At 35.7% G+C, this 21,071-nt stretch overlaps 1 protein-coding gene across 18 annotated transcripts in view; it reads left to right on the plus strand.

Moving 5' to 3' along the window:
- Positions 1-20,134, plus strand: part of Mbnl1 (muscleblind like splicing regulator 1) — a 164,418-nt gene extending 144,284 nt beyond the window's left edge. For 9 of the 18 annotated variants that reach the window (XM_051177026.1, XM_051177011.1, XM_051177010.1 and 6 more), the window contains 7 exons: positions 2,576-2,833; positions 3,945-3,998; positions 4,875-5,028; positions 12,272-12,307; positions 12,997-13,091; positions 16,112-16,186; positions 16,754-20,134. In XM_051177026.1, coding sequence (XP_051032983.1) covers positions 2,576-2,833; positions 3,945-3,998; positions 4,875-5,028; positions 12,272-12,307; positions 12,997-13,091; positions 16,112-16,168 — 654 coding nt within the window. In that variant the 3' untranslated portion in view covers positions 16,169-16,186; positions 16,754-20,134. Of the gene's footprint in view, positions 1-2,575; positions 2,834-3,944; positions 3,999-4,874; positions 5,029-5,309; positions 5,458-12,271; positions 12,308-12,996; positions 13,092-16,111; positions 16,187-16,753 lie in introns of those variants that run through there. The other 9 variants (XM_051177012.1, XM_051177018.1, XM_051177013.1 and 6 more) reach the window with 6 other exon arrangements.
- The last annotated feature ends 937 nt before the right edge of the window (positions 20,135-21,071 follow it).

Below are 21,071 nucleotides of genomic sequence, written 5' to 3' on the forward strand. Positions count from 1 at the left end.
ACAAAATTTGTCTTGTTTTAATGAGGTTGGTAAACCTAGTCTGATGTTTTCTCAAATTTTCAGAAAAAGGAACAAATCAAACCCATATTCAGCAGTCAGACAGTAGACCCCATTTTACTGGTGGTGACTGTTAGGAGAAAATGTGGTTTAGAGATGGTTCATTCAGTGCCCAACTTTCCCCACAGTCGCTCAGCAGTCAGACTTTCACAAGGTTTCTCCTTCACTATTTCCCTGAACTGCAAACTAATGTGAGGGTAGCAGCTTGTATGTTTTTTTGTTTTTTTGTTTTGTTTTTTTTTTTTTTTTTTTTTTCACCTTCATCCACCAGTCAGGACAAAAAACTGAGGGAGGGGGGGAGTCTGAAAGTTAAAAATGCAGCAAAACTTTAAAGTTTACTTTAAAGCTGTGTTGGCTCCTAGTTATCAGCTCTAATAGAGCATTTCTACAACTCTCTCTGCTTGCATTCCACAAAAGAATGAAGTGTAAATTGTAGTCAAGCAGTCTTTAACCTATACATGAACAAAGAGAACTATCAAATGCCTTTAAGTTTAGATCAATATGGTAAGAGTGAAGTGTGGTGCTAGGTCTTTGCTTTCGGCTATCTCTTAGGCAGACTTAGGAAAGAGAATTAATGAGAACAAACTGGAGAGAGCATGTATGGGCCAATCTAAGTGTCCTTTTAAATGAAGCCATTCTGACAAATTGTCTTAAGCACAAAAGTAGCCTTTCTGTTCATCACACGGTGCAAAGTTTTTAAGGATAGGTACACTCACTACACTGGAATGTATTTTCTTTCCTAGCATTTCTTTTCCTGGCTCCCACCATTTCCTTTTGCAGTCAGCTAGAGAAGGGAATTGTTTGCTTTCTAAATCATAAATTCATAGTTAGACTTGAGTTTTATTTGTTCTGTTCAAGAAGGTGAATGTAATAACACAAACAGCATTTTGTAACTTTCTAAGGCATCTGTGTTCTTATTTGCTCACTTAAGCATTGACTAAACTAAGAGCATGAGTGTAGAGTACAAGTCTTTTACTAGCTGAGAGTTCCCAGTAGTCATTTACAGCATGCTTTTTAATATGTAATCAAAGCCAAGTTCTTAGTGTGAACTGCTTTCCACCCTAATAGGACGTCAACATATTAGGAGCTGGGTTTAAATGTAGCCAATTTTATTAGTGCCTTTAAAATCATATCATCTCATTCTTGCCTAACTACAAAACAGAGATCCAGCGTCTGCATTTGCCCACTTGTGGGAGGTGACTTTCTGGAAGTTATGAAAGCTGTGTCTTGGAAGTGTGAATTGTAAAAATTTGAGGAGGTTTGAAGCTAGAGAGCACAGTAAGGTTAAGTCATTAGGTGTTATAGATGGCCCCCTGGTGGTCAAATGATCAAACTTCCAAAGGGAGACTGTTGGAAACTTCCATAAGACTCAAAGAGCAAATGAATGAAAAAGAAACCATTTTACATCTTCCCCATGATCCCCTTTCCAAAATTAACAGATATAAACAAATTGACAGTAACACAAGTGAGTCTCCTTCCATTTTATATGGATGCTAAGTGCATTTCTAGGGCTCTAAAGTGACTCCTGGAAACATGTTGGTAGACATGCTCTCAAGTTAGAATGCTTTGTGTTTTAAACTTAGAACTAATTTCTGTTTACACAGAAGTAACAAGTAAATAACCAAAAATTCTTGTCTGACATTCACTAAAATAATATTAACATCCTAAATAATTTCACTACCTCTTATAAATCCAATAATTTAACTTTGATTTATTATGAATTAAGTGATCTATATACCTGAATCAGACTTAATTTTAATTTTATTACATTTAAGCAATTATTTTTATATGTGTCTGTTTACTTGCATGCCACAGAGTACTGAGATCAAGGGACAATTGTCAAGGATCTGTACCATGTAGTTTCCAGGGATCAGACTTAGGTTATCAGGTGGGGTAGCATCTCATCAGCCCCTGTGTCAGACATGAGAACTGTCCTGCCAGCATCTTTTCTCTGACTCCTTGATGTCTACTCAGTGACAGTGTCTTTCTTATTTTAATGGCCATGACACTTTGAAAGAATGTTTAGGCCTTTTTCAACATGTTTCCCATTCAGTGTGTGTAGTATTCCCTCAAGATTAACAATTGGCAGTGATACAAAGACCATGTGTGATGTGTCTTTTTGGGATAATATTAATATAGAGTGGTGTTTTTGTGTCTCATACTTTCTTAATATCCATGTGTTCACTTGGTCAAAGTGGTGTCTGCTGGGTTTCTTCACTATAAGTTCATTAATTTTCCCCTTGGTAATTAATAAGTACACTAACATAGTACCTGAATAGGTGTTTTATTATATGCCTTCCATTCATCATGGACATATTCTCTTTCTCAAGGACATTTCACTGGAAAGGTGCTATACTGGAATGCTAATTGCTGCTGAATTATGCTGCTGCATTGCTCTAGTTTGCCTTTCCCCTCCATATGCACCTTGGGTCACCAATTTGGATAGTTGAATTACTGTGTTCAGAAAGGACCTGCTTGCTCATGTTGACTGAATCCCATTCACTTAATGACCCCGTAGGTGTGTAGAGAGTACCAGCGAGGCAATTGCAACAGAGGAGAAAATGATTGTCGGTTTGCCCATCCCGCTGACAGCACAATGATTGACACCAATGACAACACAGTCACTGTCTGCATGGATTACATCAAAGGGAGATGCTCCCGGGAAAAGTGCAAATACTTTCATCCTCCTGCACACCTGCAAGCCAAGATCAAGGCTGCCCAATACCAGGTCAACCAGGCTGCAGCAGCACAGGCTGCAGCCACTGCAGCTGCCATGGTGAGTAGAGACAGCAGTGCCCTTCATGACAGCGTGAAAAAGATATTGAAAAATTTGTTACTACAAGCTCTTCATCTATTAACCTCTTTTTTATGTTTTGCTGAAGATATGTTTGTTCAGGTATCCCACACAATAAGTAAAGAAATGAGGGTAACTCCTCAGATGGTTCAGATTGTTCCTCCTCTTGGCCTAACCCCTAAGAATCTGTCTTATTCTGGTTGTAGGGTTTCTGACATTCCTGCTTCTTAAAGAACCACTTGTCTACTTTCTGATTTAACAACACTGCCATCTCCAGTCTCTGGTTTCTGTACACCGTGGAGTCAGCCATTGATCTCCTTGGGTGTGTTCTTTTGCACATCATTGCTCTTCCTTACATTTATCTTGCTTTTAGTAGCATAATCTGGAACTATTTAGGAGAATTGCTTCAACAATTTTTTTTGATTAGCTGCAACATTTTAAATAGCCTGCCATCTAGATAGTGTGAAGTCCTCCCATGGCATAAACATGATTAATTAAAGTGCCAAATCTTGACTAAGCCATTATACACAGGGAAAAAAAAAAAAAAAACACTACTCAAAGAGTTAAAAATTGGATCATTTAGAATAGATACTAAATGGTTTCTCTTACTCACCTAGTAGCTGAGTTTAAGGAGTCCATTTCTTGGCTTAGCTGTTTTAATGTTGTCCTTTTTTATATACATATATAGCTTATTTAAATACTCATAAAAATCATTGTCACTGCACAGTAAAATGATCATGAGAGAGGTCTTTTCTGTGTTTGTTTATGGATACTTGAGCAAAAATACAGAAGGCAGACTCTCTCCTTTTCTCTTTCTTTCACTCCCTTTTTTTTTTTCTTTAGAGTATTGTTTGTAATTAACTACAAAGAGGAATTATCCTCCAATAACAACTCAATAGTGCCTTTATTGTGCATGCTTAGTCTTGTTATTCGTTGTATATGGCATTCCGATGATTTGTTTTTTTATTTGTTTTTTCTCACCTACCCAAAATGCACTGCTGCCCCCATGATGCACCTCTGCTTGCTGTTTATGTTAATGCGCTTGAACCCCACTGGCCCATTGCCATCATGTGCTCGCTGCCTGCTAATTAAGACTCAGTCGGCTGTCAAATCACTGAAGCGACCCCTCGAGGCAACCTTTGACCTGGTACTATGACCTTTCACCTTTTAGCTTGGCATGTAGCTTTATTGTAGATACAAGGTTTTTTGTTTTTTTGTTTTTTTTTTTTTTTGGTTTTGTTTTTGTTTTTAACCAATTAAAATATATATAATCTTTCTCCTGTTTAAAGTGGTAAAGTACAATGAAAAACTGAGTGTGGTTTCCTGAAAAATGAGCAGAAAGACCTAAAATGTGTACATAGATGGCTGTGGTACAATGAAAGACTGGAATCCCAGCAGCCCACATTCAGTTTACCTACAATGTAAAGCGTTTTAATGAAATTCTTGGAGGACAATTAAGTGTGGTTTTCACTGTATATTTATGTACCTGTGTGGTTAGCATGGCTTTAGTGATAGAAGTCTTTACTTTTTAACATGTATAGTGCAGTAGTGTTTAAGGAGAGTGTGCATGCTCTGGGACATTTGCATGTGTCAGCAGACTGGGGAGGGCAGAGCTGGCAGGATGTCGTTTCCCTGGCCAGTTACTGTACAATTAACTATTAACAGTGCTTCTACTCGTCAGTACTCATGGAGCTCGCACTGCAGCTTTCCTTCTTTCCCAAATCAACGGCTTCTCACAGAAAGCCTGAAGCATTATGGGACATAAAACACCTTACTCATGATAACATGTGCTCTCTCGTTACTAGTGGGCTTTTGTTTTGGGCGAAATAATGCTTCCTTTAAAGCTTTTATCTTGCTTAATTTCTTTAGTTGGTTTTGTCGACTGGATTTTTTTCCCTGAGTAGTTAAATGCTCTGCTGCTTGCTTGCTCGTGCTCCCTAACAGTTTTAGTCTACAACTGATTTTTCTTTTTTTCTTTTTCTCTTTTTACTGGTATTTGTTTTTATACTCATTCACTAAACAGGGACTTCCTCAAGCTGTACTTCCCCCATTGCCAAAGAGGCCTGCTCTTGAAAAAACCAACGGTGCCACCGCAGTCTTTAACACTGGTATTTTCCAATACCAACAGGCTCTAGCCAACATGCAGTTACAGCAGCATACAGCATTTCTCCCACCAGGTAAGGGCTTGGATTTGCTACAGAATGCAATTGTGATGATCTACATAGAGTTCTACTGTTAGAGCAGGTAAAGAACAGCAGTGCAGGTTAGCTGGTAGTCATAGAGAGTACGGTAAGGAAGTCAGCCTGGGAAACACTTTCATACATGGCTTTCCTTTAAAACTGGAAACTTAAGCTTACTGAGACAGAGATGTTTTATATATCTATTAGTATGTGTGCTATCTGGAATTGAAATATTCTCTTTTTCTCTCTTTCCTCAACACTGTTGTATGTTTGTCAAGCTGTGTTATGATGCTCTCCTGCTGTAAGACCCCCTTTGCCTTCAAGATTCCACAATTTTATGAAGTGACTCAATTTTGACATTTTCAACCTTTAGTTTACAAACTAGAGCAAGACTGTTAAAATTTACTCATCCTAGAGCTCTTCAGATATGCTGTCCATATTGATTAAACATTGCTAAAATTATTCTTGTTCCTATGTTAAGTAGCTCTAAATTCCCTTGGTGTTAGTATTTAGTGCTTAGTCATCCCGTTATTCCTATTTAGTGCTGAGTCATGCCTCTGAGTTTTCAGTTCATTTTCAGCTTTGCCACATACACATGCTCTTATTCATAGAGACTGAAGAGTTAAAAACACTAATAAATCACTCAGTTGGTTAGAAATTTGTTTTTTCAACACTCCTAATTTATTTTGTAAGTTTTTTTCACTTTTTTATACCTTATATTTTGAAATTAATTACTAAGACTTGATAATCTCTTTTTCTTCTTATACATGGAATTCTATTTTGAGAAGACTATGAAGAGAGATATGTATAACATTTTTGATAAATTAATTTATTAATAAATTAGCATATTAATAGCTAGATATGTACAGCATATCTGTCAACTTGTGCTGTGGTAACAGTATTGGGAGTGTTACATTCCTGTGATTTTAAAGATAGGGATCGTTTTCTTTTAGACTTATTGGCAAATTAATTCATTGTGTTCATGTTAGATGTTACTGGGAAACAACTTTCTATATAGTTCATTTCTGAAATCTGCCCATCCACACATAAATAAATCAGCTAGCTAAAATATTTCATTAAAATGCTGCAGAATAAAATGATATCTAACTCTTACGACAACATTGTTCAAGTTGGAATCTGTCCATATTAGAATAAAAATTAAATGACTTTAATTTATAACATGTTCACTGATCTTAAGGAAATTTTCCCACTAAAGCACACAGTATCTTTAATCTCCTTATATAGGGTTAATCAGAGACTTCCAGTAATTCATCTTTTTGTGTTTTTGTTAAGTTTCAGTACACCTAGAGTTTTTTACTGTTTTCAATGAACAATCACTTACATATATATATATATATATATATATATATATATATCATGTACATATGTCCAGATCCCTAACCAGTTTTGAAGAGATTATTAAAATATTTAAGCAAATTAAAATTGTATTTGTCATTTTTCCATTGAATAAAATGTTACCCTTAAAATGATAGTTTCCCTACTTGTAATTTAAAAGTAAAACAAGTTATCTTCTTCAGGTTGTTATGTAAAGAAACATGAAATAATCTATCTCATCCATAGATTTTTGCATAAACTTCCCACCAATATACAAACAGTTCATGCTTCTCTAAGTCAGTATAGCTAACAGTTGTGTATTAAGTGCAGCCTGAATGTATAACATTTTTACTCTGTGGTCTGTTTCTAAACTAAAACATGCAGGTTCAAGTTAGGGAAACAATAATTGTATCCATGTCTCAGAACCAGTTGCCCACCACTCTTGAAAGATACATTGTTAATTTAAAATGTTCTGGAAATAGGTAGAAATTTTAAAGATATACTTCTGTCTTATAGTGGATTGTTATATCATTGATATTCTGTTGCTTGTTTTTACTGTTAAGTAAAATTATTATAGCAGGAATATAAGTAATATATATTTGAAGGACCTAAAGCTCAGGTTAAATTATTCATTAGCTATATAACCAGAGATAATTTCTGCCATCTGGATTTAAAAGTAAAAATAAAATACTGCAATTATTACATATGTCCCTGCGTGTACATGAAAAATGCCCCTATGATATTTTTATTTCTGTCAAATCCCTTTGTCAGAAAGATAGAAAATAAAGAATTTTCACAGGGAAAATAAACCAAATACCCCAAAAGCCACACAGGGACCAAAACAGTGATTTGATACTGAACTATGGAACTGTGGAGTCTGGAAGGCTCTGGGAGTACAGACCCAGACTAAGAGGACTAGATGGTGTTTGGATTGCCTAGTAGGTGGTCCTCAAGGCCTCCCGCAGGCCCATGCCCATCATATTGTTTTAGTGAATGGGGAGATTTGGTCCTCTGCTTCCTAGGGCTGACCAAACAAAGTTGCATAGACACACACAACACAAATTTCTATGTATAGTGATTTTTTTTTTCAGATATTGGGAACATTTGTGTATATACATGAAAAGTCTTTTGGCTTGGAAAATACTGGCAATTTGATCTTTTAAAATCTTGCTAGAACTAAAGGAAGTTGATCTTACCATAGATTCATATATAACCCCATGTGTAATATCTTAAAGAAAACAGGCTCATTTTCCAAAACTTAAGTTATTGTATATGGATATAAATAGAATTACATATAAGTGAAGCACTTTGGCTAATCATAGCATAATAATTAAGAAGATACACTATCATTTTCACAGCTAGAAATTTTAGAGCCCTGTGCTTTGTTGCTTCAACAGTAACTGCAGAGATGTGTTCCTTCTGTTTCATTGAATTAGAGTGAAGCATAGTTTGCTAAGTCCGTAGAGTAGTTGACTACATACATAGGAACTAGGTTGCTGGCAAAGGATCAGGGTCTTATGTCAAACTAGCCTGCTGACTTAGAAAAATACTCACATAGTTAAGAACAGAACTGACTGAACTTCCATAGCATCTATCCACTTAATCCACCACTCATGACCATGTGTCTGTCTGTGCAATTATCATGCTGCCTTTAGCTCCCTGACCTCTTCTTCTCTGCATCCATCTTGCCTTCGAGTCAGTCAACACATTGATTATATGCCCTGTGGTATGCTGGTATTTACATTAGAGATTTCAAACTCCTGACTGCAGGGGGTAAATCTAGTCTCCAAAAATAGGTAGGGCACATGCTTTCCAGCCCCACAGCTCTCCTTTTTATTTTCTGCTTTTTGTTTCAAAGAGCCATTGTTGGGTGAGTAATGACTCCATGCTCTTCTTGCAAACACCACAGACATTGTTTCTCCTTTCTTCTCAGACCCAAAGTTTGACTTGATTTTCCATGTTACCAGTAATATGGGGCCTAGTGATGTGTCCATCATTTTGTCACCAAGATTCAAGGCACTTACGGGTTTAGCAGAACTTAAACTCAGGTCTAGGGGAATTGGACTTCTTTCTCAATAGCTCTGAGCTTGTTATACAACTAGGTTAAAAGGATTTCACAGAAACAGCTGACCTCATGGATCCCAGTCTGATAGCTGTGAAACCAGCATAGGTCTGACCCAGACACCCTGAACCTGAGTGTTAGTTAGGAGGACTGGGCAGTCTATGGAACCTGGTGCATCAATATTGATCCCTAGTATACGAATGGACTTTGGGAGGCCATCCCACATAAAGGGATACTCTCTCAGCATAGACCCTTTCGGGGAGGGCCTAGGCCCTGCTCCAAATGAGATGACACACTTTGAAGGTACCCCATGGAAGGCCTCACCCTCCCTGGGAAGCAGAAAGGGGATGAGATGGGGGGGATGGTAGGGGTGTAGGGGGGGGGGGAAGGGGGAACTAGGTTTGACAAGTAACACGGGCTTGTTTGAAATTTAAATTAAAAAAAAAAAGTCATTTAAAAAAATGGATTTCAGGAAACCGAACCAGCCTTTACAGATCACTGAACTCCACACCTATTTTATTCCTTCTACCTTACTTAAAAAGCTAGTAAATATAAATACTTGGTTAAGTTTAGTATTTGTTTTTGTTTGATTTGATTTTAACTACACAGTATTTTATGTTACCTTTAATGTTCAGAACTAAGCTGATTATTTACACAGACCAGATATGATATAAGGTCCATTTTTATAATGGAAATGAATTTCACCCTTTTGTAAGTCAGAAATAATATTCCCCTTGATACTGATTTTATGTTTTTGCCTGGAATGTAAGTGAACACTTTGAGGCCATCCTCTGATATCCTCCTCCCTTTGTTCTCTAACGTAGCCCAGGTTCTGTTCTCATTCAGCCCCCACCTCTCACTGCCAGCAGTATGTGTTTGCCAGACCTTGGGACAACATCTTCTCCAAGGGTTCTGTGCCTCCTAGAGTAGGAGCATCCTTGACTGAGCCCCTGAGTTCATATATAGCCCTGCTTTAAGTATATGCCAACACCAAGAAGATGAGGAAGAATGTGCCAAGGGCCTAATAATCCACGGCTCCAAAGACTTCCGTGTTCTCTCTCTTGAGTTGGTCATTATGTTTTCGTCTTGCTCAGAGCACATATCACTTCTTTCTACCTAACACATTTCTCTCAACCAATATTGGCAGACAGTTTTTAAAAGAGCTAAACTAGTTTACTTAACGAAACCTCCATGTTGTCACACATTACAGCTCTACCAGATACAAAGTAAAGGCCAGAAAACTGTTAGATTGTGGTGTAGATGTTTGGGCCAGGGAGGCGGGAAGATGGTCTCATTTTTATAAAAGAGATACCACAAATCTCTCTAGCCTGTCACTTTTATTATAATCAATAAAAGTATCCGTATTTATAGTTTTATTTATGTTAAAAATATTTATAAATAATGAAGAATAAGGAAGCTGTTGCATACTTGAATGTCAAATTTGACAATTTAATTGGCTGCAAGTTTTTAAACAATAAAGTAATATTCTCTATTTTTAGATTGCCTATCTAAAATTCCCTTTGTACCCATTATTATAAACTAAAACAAGCAAAAATCACATAGAAATTCCAACAGATTTATGATTATAACATTTCCTCTCTTCTATTTTTTCTCACTAATGTAATATTAACTATACCTATATTTCACATATAAATTGTCATCCTATTTTTTATATTCACATAATAATTAAAATTTTTATTTAAAAAGTAATATAATTACAGGGACATGTTTCTCAGAACCACACCATTCTGCTATGAAATATCATTGTAGTGTCAACTGGTAATTGACAAATACATTCATTTAAATTTTATCTTATGCTGAAAACTGAGGGAAAACTTAAATTGACTACTTGTGCATCATTATTAATAACCAATTGGAAGTTCAGATGGATATTATGGTCATTTCAAAAATTGTTTTTTGTTTTGGTAAGAGGGTCCTACAGCGCTGTCTTCACATTTGTGAGTTACTGCATCCCAGCTAGTATCTTCATCGCTGCCTTGTGTTTATTTGCTATAAATCCCTCTTGAAGCTGTGTGCATTGGTTACAGTGATAATGAGGATGACATGCCAAACAAAATTCAATCAGAGAAGATGAAGGTTTTAGAGAGGTGTGTAAGGTTAACTTATTTCCAGTGTGTGCAGGCTTGGTTATGCATGAATAAATGAAATACAGTAGGCAAACTGTAGCATAATACTATATTTAAAACCTGTAACTTGGATAATACTTAAACTGGCTTGAATGTCCCTTAGTAGCCCACTGCCCACTGTAGTCCTTCATTTACCTTTTCACATTTTGTTTCTCAATCCCCCTGCCCTGTAAGGTAGTGCTTTCACAAAATCTAGACCAAGTATTAAGTCTTGCTTGCTCTGTTGTCTCTAATATATTCTTTGTTATTGGTCTGTTTTTTTGTTATTGTTACCCTTCACATGTCTTTATACAGTAGTGGTAGCAAATTACAAAGCTATTTGAGTGTCTTAAATAATGCCTCCCTATAGAATATTAGTTTGATAACCCCAATCCATTACTCAGTTTAATCTGGCCTCAGTGCTCATGATCTAATTGCGATGGCCGATGACTTACAGATGTAACAGCAATGCCAGTTGAGTAAGCTTTGTTTCGGTTATGTTTCTCAATAGCAGTTTGTATGAAACCATCTCTGGCAAGACTCAGTTGGCAGATAATTTTTCTAACAAATGTTCATCACAGATGCTACTAGTATTCAAACAGGATGTGCCAAGATTCAGAGATTTAGATAGAAATATAAAGTCATTTTATATTTAAACCTTAGAAATCTAAAATAATCTTGTAGAAAGAACAGTAGTTCTGCATATGTGAATGTGACCTGTACTTGGTAAAAATAGATAGACTTTTTTCAATATTTGTGTGTCAGAGAACAGGAGCTTAGAATGTGGCATTTATATTTAGTTCTAACATTCACACCTCTGTGGACATTAAGGCTTAAGGCCTCAAATGTGGCATGTGTATCCTCATTATCTCCCACTCAGGGTTTTCATTGAAGTCTAATTAGCAAATTCTTGTCTTTGAATTTTTGGAAACTTGGGCTCCTTGAAGGTCTTGAAGGTCTAAACTAGCAGTTAAAAATCAGGCTCTTTAGCCAGGTAAAATTGGGTTGAGATTCCAAAGAAATTATGCTCTCCCACAATGCTTTTTCTGCCTTTGAATTCTAAACTGAAGAAATGAAGGTTTTCACTTTTTTACATACTGTTTATTTATTGCTTGATAGCCCTCTGAAAACACTTTCTGTCTGGATGGTCACAACCTCATTTGTATCTGTATGGTTGCTGCTATAGTGAGCAGAGAAAAACAGCCCAGGAGTTTAAGTTGGTTTCTGTTTCATTACATTGTCCAGTAAATTTCATGTATAGAGGGAACTATTTAGCATTTTTATAATAAACACTATTTCTAATTATCCAAGATCTTCAGTCTAAAGAAAGCAGTGCATTCATGTGTCAGATTTGGAAGTAACAAAGCAATAAAATAGAGCTAGCAGCTGGACTCAAACAAAACATTACTGGATTTCTTATAAATTAATTAAAGAGATTTAAATTTTCTTGAAAGTACTCAATTTTAGGCAACAGTTAAGAGAAACAAAGTATACCAGCACACAGTTAAACTGGCTTTTACTCTTCACTTTGGACTAGTTCTAACTGATCACTCTGCTATTGTATGGTTTGATTGTGCTGACAGTTACATGCCACTGTTCCCGTAATAACCATTTTTCTTCTTTGTTCAAATGAATTTCCTAATTACACGTGTGATGGGATGTTTTAATTCTTTTCCCTTTTCAAATCCACCTTCCTGTTGCAATGCATGATGGGCAGGCTCAATATTGTGCATGACACCCGCTACAAGTGTTGGTAGGTGCCAGCTTCGTTTCTTGATTATCTTAAACCTATGGTGCATCTCACAGCCCCTCAAAATCCACTGCTGAGTTTAACGTTTATCTATTGGGCAAGTCCATTTCCTTTTTACTAACACCTGTCAATTAAATGCCAATTTCTATTTAATTGACATGACCCCACATAAATGTTTTCTTTCCACACAAGTTTCCTTTAGTCACTATGAGTGGATTTTGATTGGACTATGAGTTCTGGTATATAAAAACAAGTCTATCTCATAAAAATAATGACTGTATATTTTCATAATAGTGAATAATAAAAAAGAACTTTTATCCAAATGAATAACTGTACATATAAAGTAAATACTTGTATTTTATTCATATTTTAATGTCTATGAACACTATATAAAATTCTTGTTTTTTAACTTAACAAATTAAGCCTGTTTGTGTCAATTTTCTTGATTTAATGGTAACAAGCTTTTTTCCCTCCCTTTTTTTTTTTTCTCTTTCATCCCTCCCTCCCCTTCTCTCCTTGGAATGTTGTCCTGCTTTGCGCTGTGATTGCATGTCACTCGCTGGTGATGATGTCCTGTCACATGGCTTCTTGCTATGATAAATACCATGCCCAATGATCTCCTCCATGTTGCCATGGTTTCCATATTGCTACACTCTTCTGTATGTTTGCTTATATGATTTTCCCTCCGAAAGTTCCCATGGTGCACGGTGCTACGCCAGCCACTGTGTCCGCAGCAACAACATCTGCCACAAGTGTTCCCTTCGCTGCAACAGCCACAGCCAACCAGGTTTGCTAATTTACAGCTTTGTTTCTTAAAAACCAACTTTTAATAGGGCCCAGTCAACAGCCTTAGTGCACATGAATCTCCCATTGTGCTCAGTGGGAGTCGTGTGTATGTGAGAGCTCTAGAGGGTGCTTTCATGAGCATGGGGTTTCAAAGATACCTCTTGTTGGCCTACACATTCTCTATGACAAGCAGCAGATTGCTTTTATGCTATTTATAAGTGCTCCAAAATTGTCGCAACTTCGTTTCTGAAGCTACTAAACTGATATTTACACAAGCAATTCTCATTTTTCTCAACCAATTGTATAAGTTTTTTTTTTTGGCCAACCAAAATGGAAACAGTTACAAGGTTGTTATTAAAGCATCTGATGTAGTTTCTCAGTTTGTTCCTAAATTCTCAATAAAAAGGAAAATATTTTAATATATTCCTATGCCACAAATGACCACTCTTGTAAATAGAGTTTGATACATAATTTTTATAATTTAATTTTTGATAAGCAGATTGCTTATTAAAATTTATGACTTTTTATGCAACATCTTTCAGCTTTGATTCTTTCTTCTTTAAATGGAAAAGGAAATTAAGTGCTCTCATTTCTCCAGTTAACCTACATAAATGCTGTAGATTTAGGAAGAAAGAAATAGAAATCATGCGTGGTAAATGACAGTTATCCTATATTCAGTTAAAGTATGGAAGATAAAAAATATGCAGAATTCCATGGGGCGATCGATGGTGGTGCACACCTTTAATCCCAGAGGCATAGATAGGCAGATCTCTGTGAATGTAAGGCTGGCCTGGTCTGCGAGTTCCAGGACAGCCAAGGCAGAATTTTTTTTTAAGCAGTTGGGATCTACTTAAGTTTAAATATTATTGACAAGAATCGACTATTTAAACTGAAATGGTCAGTTAAGGTATTTAAAATTAAAAAATAGCTTTACTCCCACCTGCATTATTTGAATTTTATTGTTGCTCTGGATTAATTATGCTCACATAATTTCTCCCTTGAACACCCAGAAAAGCCTGTAACAAAAGCACAGTTCAGTAGGGTTGGTAGTGTTTGAAAGGCACTAAGACAGGTTATGCATGTCCCATTGACAGAAGTTAGATGGAGCCTAGTGAGACTAAGGAGAACATTGTCAGATGGGATAAAGCTTAGTGTCCTTGGAGCAAGCAGACCAACTAAGAGCCAACAGTTACTGCTAGCAGTAGCATCCACTTTTTTGTTGTTTCATTATATCATCTAATGCTTATGAACTTAATGTAGTTATTAAAAGCTTTCAAGATCATAATGCCAAATGGATTTTATTTTAAGTTTCAGACAAGCTTTAAATACCTCCTGGCCAAAAATCATTAGTTTTTCAGACTTATCAAAATACCCTTGGATTTATGCTAACGCCTAAGACTCATTTACAAGAATGCTAGCTTGTGCATATGTGGCATAATAGTTTGGCAGAAATATCAATAGATTCAGTGCAGTCCATTTATGGTACACATCAATGATGCTGGAGTCTCCTGTATATACCATATATGACTTATAGAATTGCTGGTGTAAGCACAACTATAGCAAAGCAAATTCAAAATGCCCTTGGCCACTTGGGTTGTAGGGGACACTTTACTTTTTGCATTGTGCTGTGACCATTTCATGCATAATTCCCTGGGTGTTCATACTTTTACTATTTTACAACCAAAGAAAAGGGAATGGATATATATATATACACACATATATTATATCTACATATACATACATATGTATATGCCTATAGTACATTAGCAATGCTGGAAATAGCTGATGCCACAAAATGCAGCCTGCTTGCATGCAGAAGTTTATAGCTGGCCCTTCATCTGCATCGAGTGGTGTTGAAGGTCCCTGGTATGTTTCGACAGCCCCATCCTTGATGCTGCTACACTGTTGGGTGCAACATCCTGTCCTGCAGCAGCAGGAACAATGGTATGAGAAGCTTCATTATGCTTGGAGCACATTTTCGTGCCATTTGCCAATGCTGTAAAATTGTGTAAAATGTCAGCTAAGAAATGAAAATTAAAAGGAACATAGTGAATTCTAGATTTAGTAGATTGAGATAGTCCAGGATACTTAAATTAAAACAACAACAAAAGCCTTCATGTATGTGAGTTCAGTGTTTCCCAGACAAACTTTCTGAAATGGAATTAGTGTCATTGTATAGAATAAGTTTAAACACAGTCCCCAGTTGCTTTGCTCAGGTTCACACAACCAGGAAACAAATCAGTGTTGTTAGAACCAATGTCCTCAGACCTCTGTTCCACTCAACCTGTGGGGCTACCTTGCCCACATTATCAGCCTTTAACTGGGGGTTGGAGAACAATCAAATCACAAGTTGGATTTCATATTGAGAAAAAAAAAAAAAAAAGTAACCTCTTCTCATTGTGTTTTCTCCAAAGTTCTCCTGAGTCCTTGCCAACTTAAAATGCACTGAGATGGTAGCCAAGTTTCTGAAATCAGCTTATGAACAAATGTCTTCTTTTTTCCTGTTATTTTTGAACTACTATTTTATAATGCACATGTGGTATATTGAATTGGGTCAAAAGTTAAACACTTTGATCTGAATAAAAATGTTAGAAATTTGGTTGCACAAAATTAAGCAAGACTTTTTTTTTTTTTTACTCTTGATTTCAGTATCATTGCTAAGTATTTGAAACCACAAGGGTGTGTGTGTGCGTGTGTGTGTAGGCCAACAAAAAGGGCTTCTTTTAATAACTGCTCTGCATGAATTTTTGGTAGCTGTACTTCTCTTACTTTCTAAGTACTGGTAACATCTGTAGAGTAGTACTTAACACAAGGATTACAAGTAGTGAGGTGCTTCTCTGGCATTGCATTTACATTAACTTAATGTCATGTTGACCAGATGAGGGCTATCACCTCACAGCTGAATCTCACTGTTTTGTTTTGTTTTTTGTTTTTTTATAAGTTTAATATTAAGGTGTTTTCATCTCTCGGTGGTTGGTTTGCTTGCATGGATCACTCATTAAATAATTTTTTCTTTGCTAGATACCCATAATATCTGCCGAACATCTGACTAGCCACAAGTATGTTACCCAGATGTAGAGTTGTCGTCACAAAACAGTAAGTTTATTATGCAATATAATCACTGTATTTGTGATTGGAATATGTTAATATTTAAAATGCAAAGGATAATATACCTTGGGGTTTTATTTCATACTAAAAATAAATGCAAGCATAAATGAGGTATGACAAAGGTAATTAGAAGACACAAGTTAAGGTTTAATGAGCTTTTCTTAAAGGACTACAGACAAGCTATTTTTGTCTGTAGAGAGCATTCAGTTTCTGCTGCAACTACCCCACTTTAGTATAAAAACAGAGAAAATATAAATAAGTAGATGTGGGTTGTACCTCAAGAAAACTCTTGTAAAGTTTTGCAGTACTTTGCATTAGTTGCCATGTCAGTGATATAATGATGTAAATGATTTCAGAACTGTGTGCTAACACAAGAGAACTTTAAACAAGCTGGCCCTGAGGCAGAAATGCAGGGCTCGTTTTCTCAACAGTCATAGAAGAAGGCATTTGAACAGTGAAGGTGCTGTGTGTGTGTGTGTGTGATGTAAACTATATATTGAAAATGCTTTAAATAGTTATGTGTTTTAACAAATACTATCTCTTTTCCCATTGTAGATCATACAAAGAGGAAAGGACAGTGTGCTTGGTTAGAGTAAGGACGACGTCATTAGCCATATTGTATATACCGTCAAGCAACACACACAAAAATCCCTCAGCCACAAGACACCCACATATTGCATGTTAACCAGAAGAAAAGACAACATGGGAACTTGCTGCACACTGTTGCCTACACACTTTGTACATTCAATTGGTATTTGCGCTGAGGTGATATTCCTATCTAAAAGAACAACATTGTCTTTCTTTTGTAGCACAGAGTTATGCATTAAAATATGCATACATAATTAGTTTCCTATATATTCATGCCATCTTGAAAAGACAGACTATGGTGTAACCATGATTCTATTATGTATTGGTACGTCTGTAGACCAAGATATAATTTTTTAAAAATGAGTTTATTTCTTTCAAGGTTTACAAGTAACAAAGGTGCACCTTGTATTTAAAATCGCCATTAGAGCTGAGAGCGTGCATGCACACTCATTTTTGTTAAGAGTAATATTTTTACTGTAATAGATTGTAAGACATGGTGAGGGAGGGATCTGACAGAGATGAATGTGCCAAGCAAAACCACAACTGTGTATATTTTAAAGCACATCATGGCTTTAAGTACCATGTTGTTAAGGATTCTCATGAAGTGCCATAGACTGTACATCAAATTAGAGTATTATTTCTTCAGTGTTATTATTTTCAGAGCCACATTTTGTTGCTTATTTGCTAGTACTAATCAATCAAAGGGCACCATTCTTCTTTTCTTTTTTGTTTTTGAAACCAAAGCTGTCTCAGAAATGGCCAATTTAACTTTACAGTAACAATAGACAGCACAACACAACTCAATACAGATAAACTTTCACATACTGGAGATATATATAATAGATATATAAAATTATTTTAATGCATTGTAGTGTAATATTTATGCATACTCTATAACATGTTATTCAAAAGGGATATGCCATTTCTGAGACACAATAACAAAAGAAAATGTTTGAGGAAATTATTTTGCTTCTATTTATAGCCTCTGTCAAAAGTCACAAGACTATAAATGCTTTGCAGAAATGGTTTCACGTTTGCTTAAATGCTTCATCACAGTCACATTCAAAATAGTGACTCTAAACAAAGAGAACAGCACTGTCATCAGATGCATGATAAACCAAAATATGAAAATGGGAAATGTTTAATTAACCTAGTAACTGGGTGGGTTAAGTACATGGGTGAATTTTATATGTGATTCTTTTGTTCAGATTAACTGCTTATAGCCTTAGAAAGCCTTTTAAAAATTTTAAAAATAGATGTGCATTCAGTTTTTAAGAATGGATTCATCCAAAGGAGTTCCCCTTTTTTGTGGTTTGGATGTTGCAGCTAGTAAAGGATATTTTTGCTCTGTTCAGCAGTTCTAAAAATCGCTGAGTAGGCGCCAGGTCACTGGCAATTCTAGTGTGGAATGGGAGAAGTGAGAGTTCCGTTATAGAACTCTCCATACTTCCAAGTTTACTGCAAGTTTTTATGCTTGAGAGAGATGCTTTCTAATATAAGACTGATGTGTTGATGTAACTGATTGTACTGTACATCTATTAAAGCCTTAGATTATTACATTACGGGTTGGAACCCATACCAATGTAATTTCAATCGTGTTAAGAGAGTAATGGTGACTTCACATGTTATTGTAGTTAGTTACATTATAGAATATTACTTATTTTTCTTGTTAAAATGTAGTTTTTCATTTCCTACATTTATTAGATTTTCATTTTCTATTAACAATTGAATACCATTTCAGTTTATAGACTATTGTTTTATTAGATTTTACCAATGAATTTTTCAAAATACAAAAAAAATTAAGGTAGTTTTTCCTTCATAACATACTCAGTTTTAAATTACATGTAGTGTCATATGAATATCCGTATTATTGTTAACTAAATGATTTATATTTTACTGATTTAATATTACAGTGTAAGAATGTCAGTCATTGTTCTTGTCTAGTTTTCATTAAAAGAACAAAGATCTTTTATATGGATATCTTATAAATATATAATCATTGCTAAGTAAGAAGTTAAGTTGTTGCTATGGCAACAATCCTGGCAGACAATTGAGTAATATTTTGATGATTTATTTTGTTTGTAATTAGTTATTATGAGAAGATCTAGATCCTAGATATTAGAATAAAATTTATTTTCTACTGTATCCATTTCAAATGTTAAAGTATTGTTTAATATTTTTGAAATCCCTGAATATCAGGCCTTGTTATAAATAAGCTGCATAATCAATAAATAGAACAAGGGACTTTTTGTTGATAATCCAAATACTCAAAGTTTACGTAATGAGAATTTTAGCGTGTGTGCAAACTCTTGGGGGTTGATGATGCTGCAGTTTAGCATGTTGGAAAGTCTAGAGAGAAAGGTTGACTTTTTGCACTTCTGTATATAGTCAAAAGAGAGAAACCTGTATAATAGCAAGATCTTATTTTGAATAAAAACGTCTATAATTACAAGGAGTTTTGTTAAGGCTAATGAAATGACAGACTGAGCAAAATTGCTTGCAAAAGTGGCACAGAGTTAGCACTCCATACCCTTCAGACATGTTGCTTTGCTTTTTGTGGACAGCTTGTAGTTTGCCAGGATTTTTCAGCTGGAAAGATTTGCCATCCTTCCAAGATCTCATGACTGACAAAACTCCATTGGGCCAAATCTGCCTGAAGATCATTACCAAAAACAAAAAACAAATAAACAAACAAAAAAATAGCAGGTACTTCAGCCATTAAGGCGAAATCATGGATCAGATATTCCTTACATTGTTTTCAAAACTACTGCATGTTTAAAACTTCAACAGAAAGAAAAGAACTATGCTAAGGACATATATTATTCAAATTGGTTTCTGCCAATTTCAATGGTTCATTGTTCACAAAACGAAATCTTTAAAACAAGTATTGACTTTTACAAAAATTTAAACCATAAACAGGCAAACCAAACAGCACACCTGTAGTTGTTATGTGATTGTTTTTTAATTGCTGTAGATCTTGTTCTTTCCGCAGGTGAAAAAAAAAAGTTCAAATTTCACAATTTTAAGTTTCAACTCAGAAGCACTCAAAAGAGCAAAATGTGATGCTAGCCACTTGTGTAGTGACTTGATTGGCCAGACTTCACCCCAGCTGGCTCCTGATGTTGCACTTCAGCAACCCAACCACTTTCATCTGCTGAAAGGACAATGCGCTTGGTTTTACTATTATGTAATCACAACTTACTTTCTGCTTGTAGTTGCTTAAAATTATGTATTTTGTCTAGGGCTGCAATTTGTTTTACGCTTATTTTATTATTACTGCAGTAGTTGACTTTGCTGTATGGAAAAATAAAGTGAAATTGCCCTAATAAAACTTCTCTTTCTTAAGTATGTTTGTGTGTCTGAGATTGAGTAGTAAATTATTTCTCTGCATTACACATACAATTACAAACACCTTGATGAACATAGGTCTAAGTCGTCTGGTTTTAAAGGATTACAGATACTACTTTTGGACTAGTCATCTCTTTACGCTGTGAATATAAACTGAATAGATAACTGATATTTGCCCAGTGCTTTCCAAAAAAACTCTCAGCCCACTTCTCCTAATCCTCTCCTAATTTAAATGGTATATGAGAAAAATATGTGTAAGTTTTTTTTTTTTTTTTTTTAAAAAAAAGGTTTTCGATTCTAGATCTTTCTGTATAAGAAATGTGAAATTTGCTTGGCCTATCCCATTGACTAACACTGAGAGTCAGACACTCTGAGAGACTATTTCATCAATAAAATAAATGATTGCACTGGATTCAGAAGAACACAAAGACTATACACCTGGCTGAGTGTGTGTGTGTGTGTGAGAGAGAGAGAGAGAGAGAGAGAGAGAGAGAGAGAGAGAGAGAGAGAGACAGAGAGAGAGAAAAGTCATGTGACTGTTTGAATTTATTGAATAATTTGAAGTTTTAAGAACTAGTGAACCAGCCCTTGGGAGCTCCTTCCCTCTGAAGGGATACTCTCTCAGCCTAGACACATGGGGGAGGGCCTAGGCCCTGTCCCAAAAAATATGACAGACTTTGATGATCCCTCATGGGAGGCCTCTCCCTGCCTCAGGAGTGGAAAGAGGGTGTGGGATGGGAGGACAGGAGGAAGAGGAAACTGGAATTGGTTTGGGAAACAAGATATTTTTTTTTAATTAAAAAAAAAAAGAAAAAAGAAAAAACTAGTCATACCTGGTATCCCATTCCTGATAGCTGTGAAGAACAAAGTTCTAATATGAAGAAAGTGTATTTCATTATTTCATTTTATTATATGTTCTCTATGGACCTCAGTATTT

This window comes from Phodopus roborovskii, unplaced genomic scaffold, assembly GCF_943737965.1.
Source record: "Phodopus roborovskii unplaced genomic scaffold, PHOROB, whole genome shotgun sequence".
Taxonomy (NCBI): domain Eukaryota; kingdom Metazoa; phylum Chordata; class Mammalia; order Rodentia; family Cricetidae; genus Phodopus; species Phodopus roborovskii.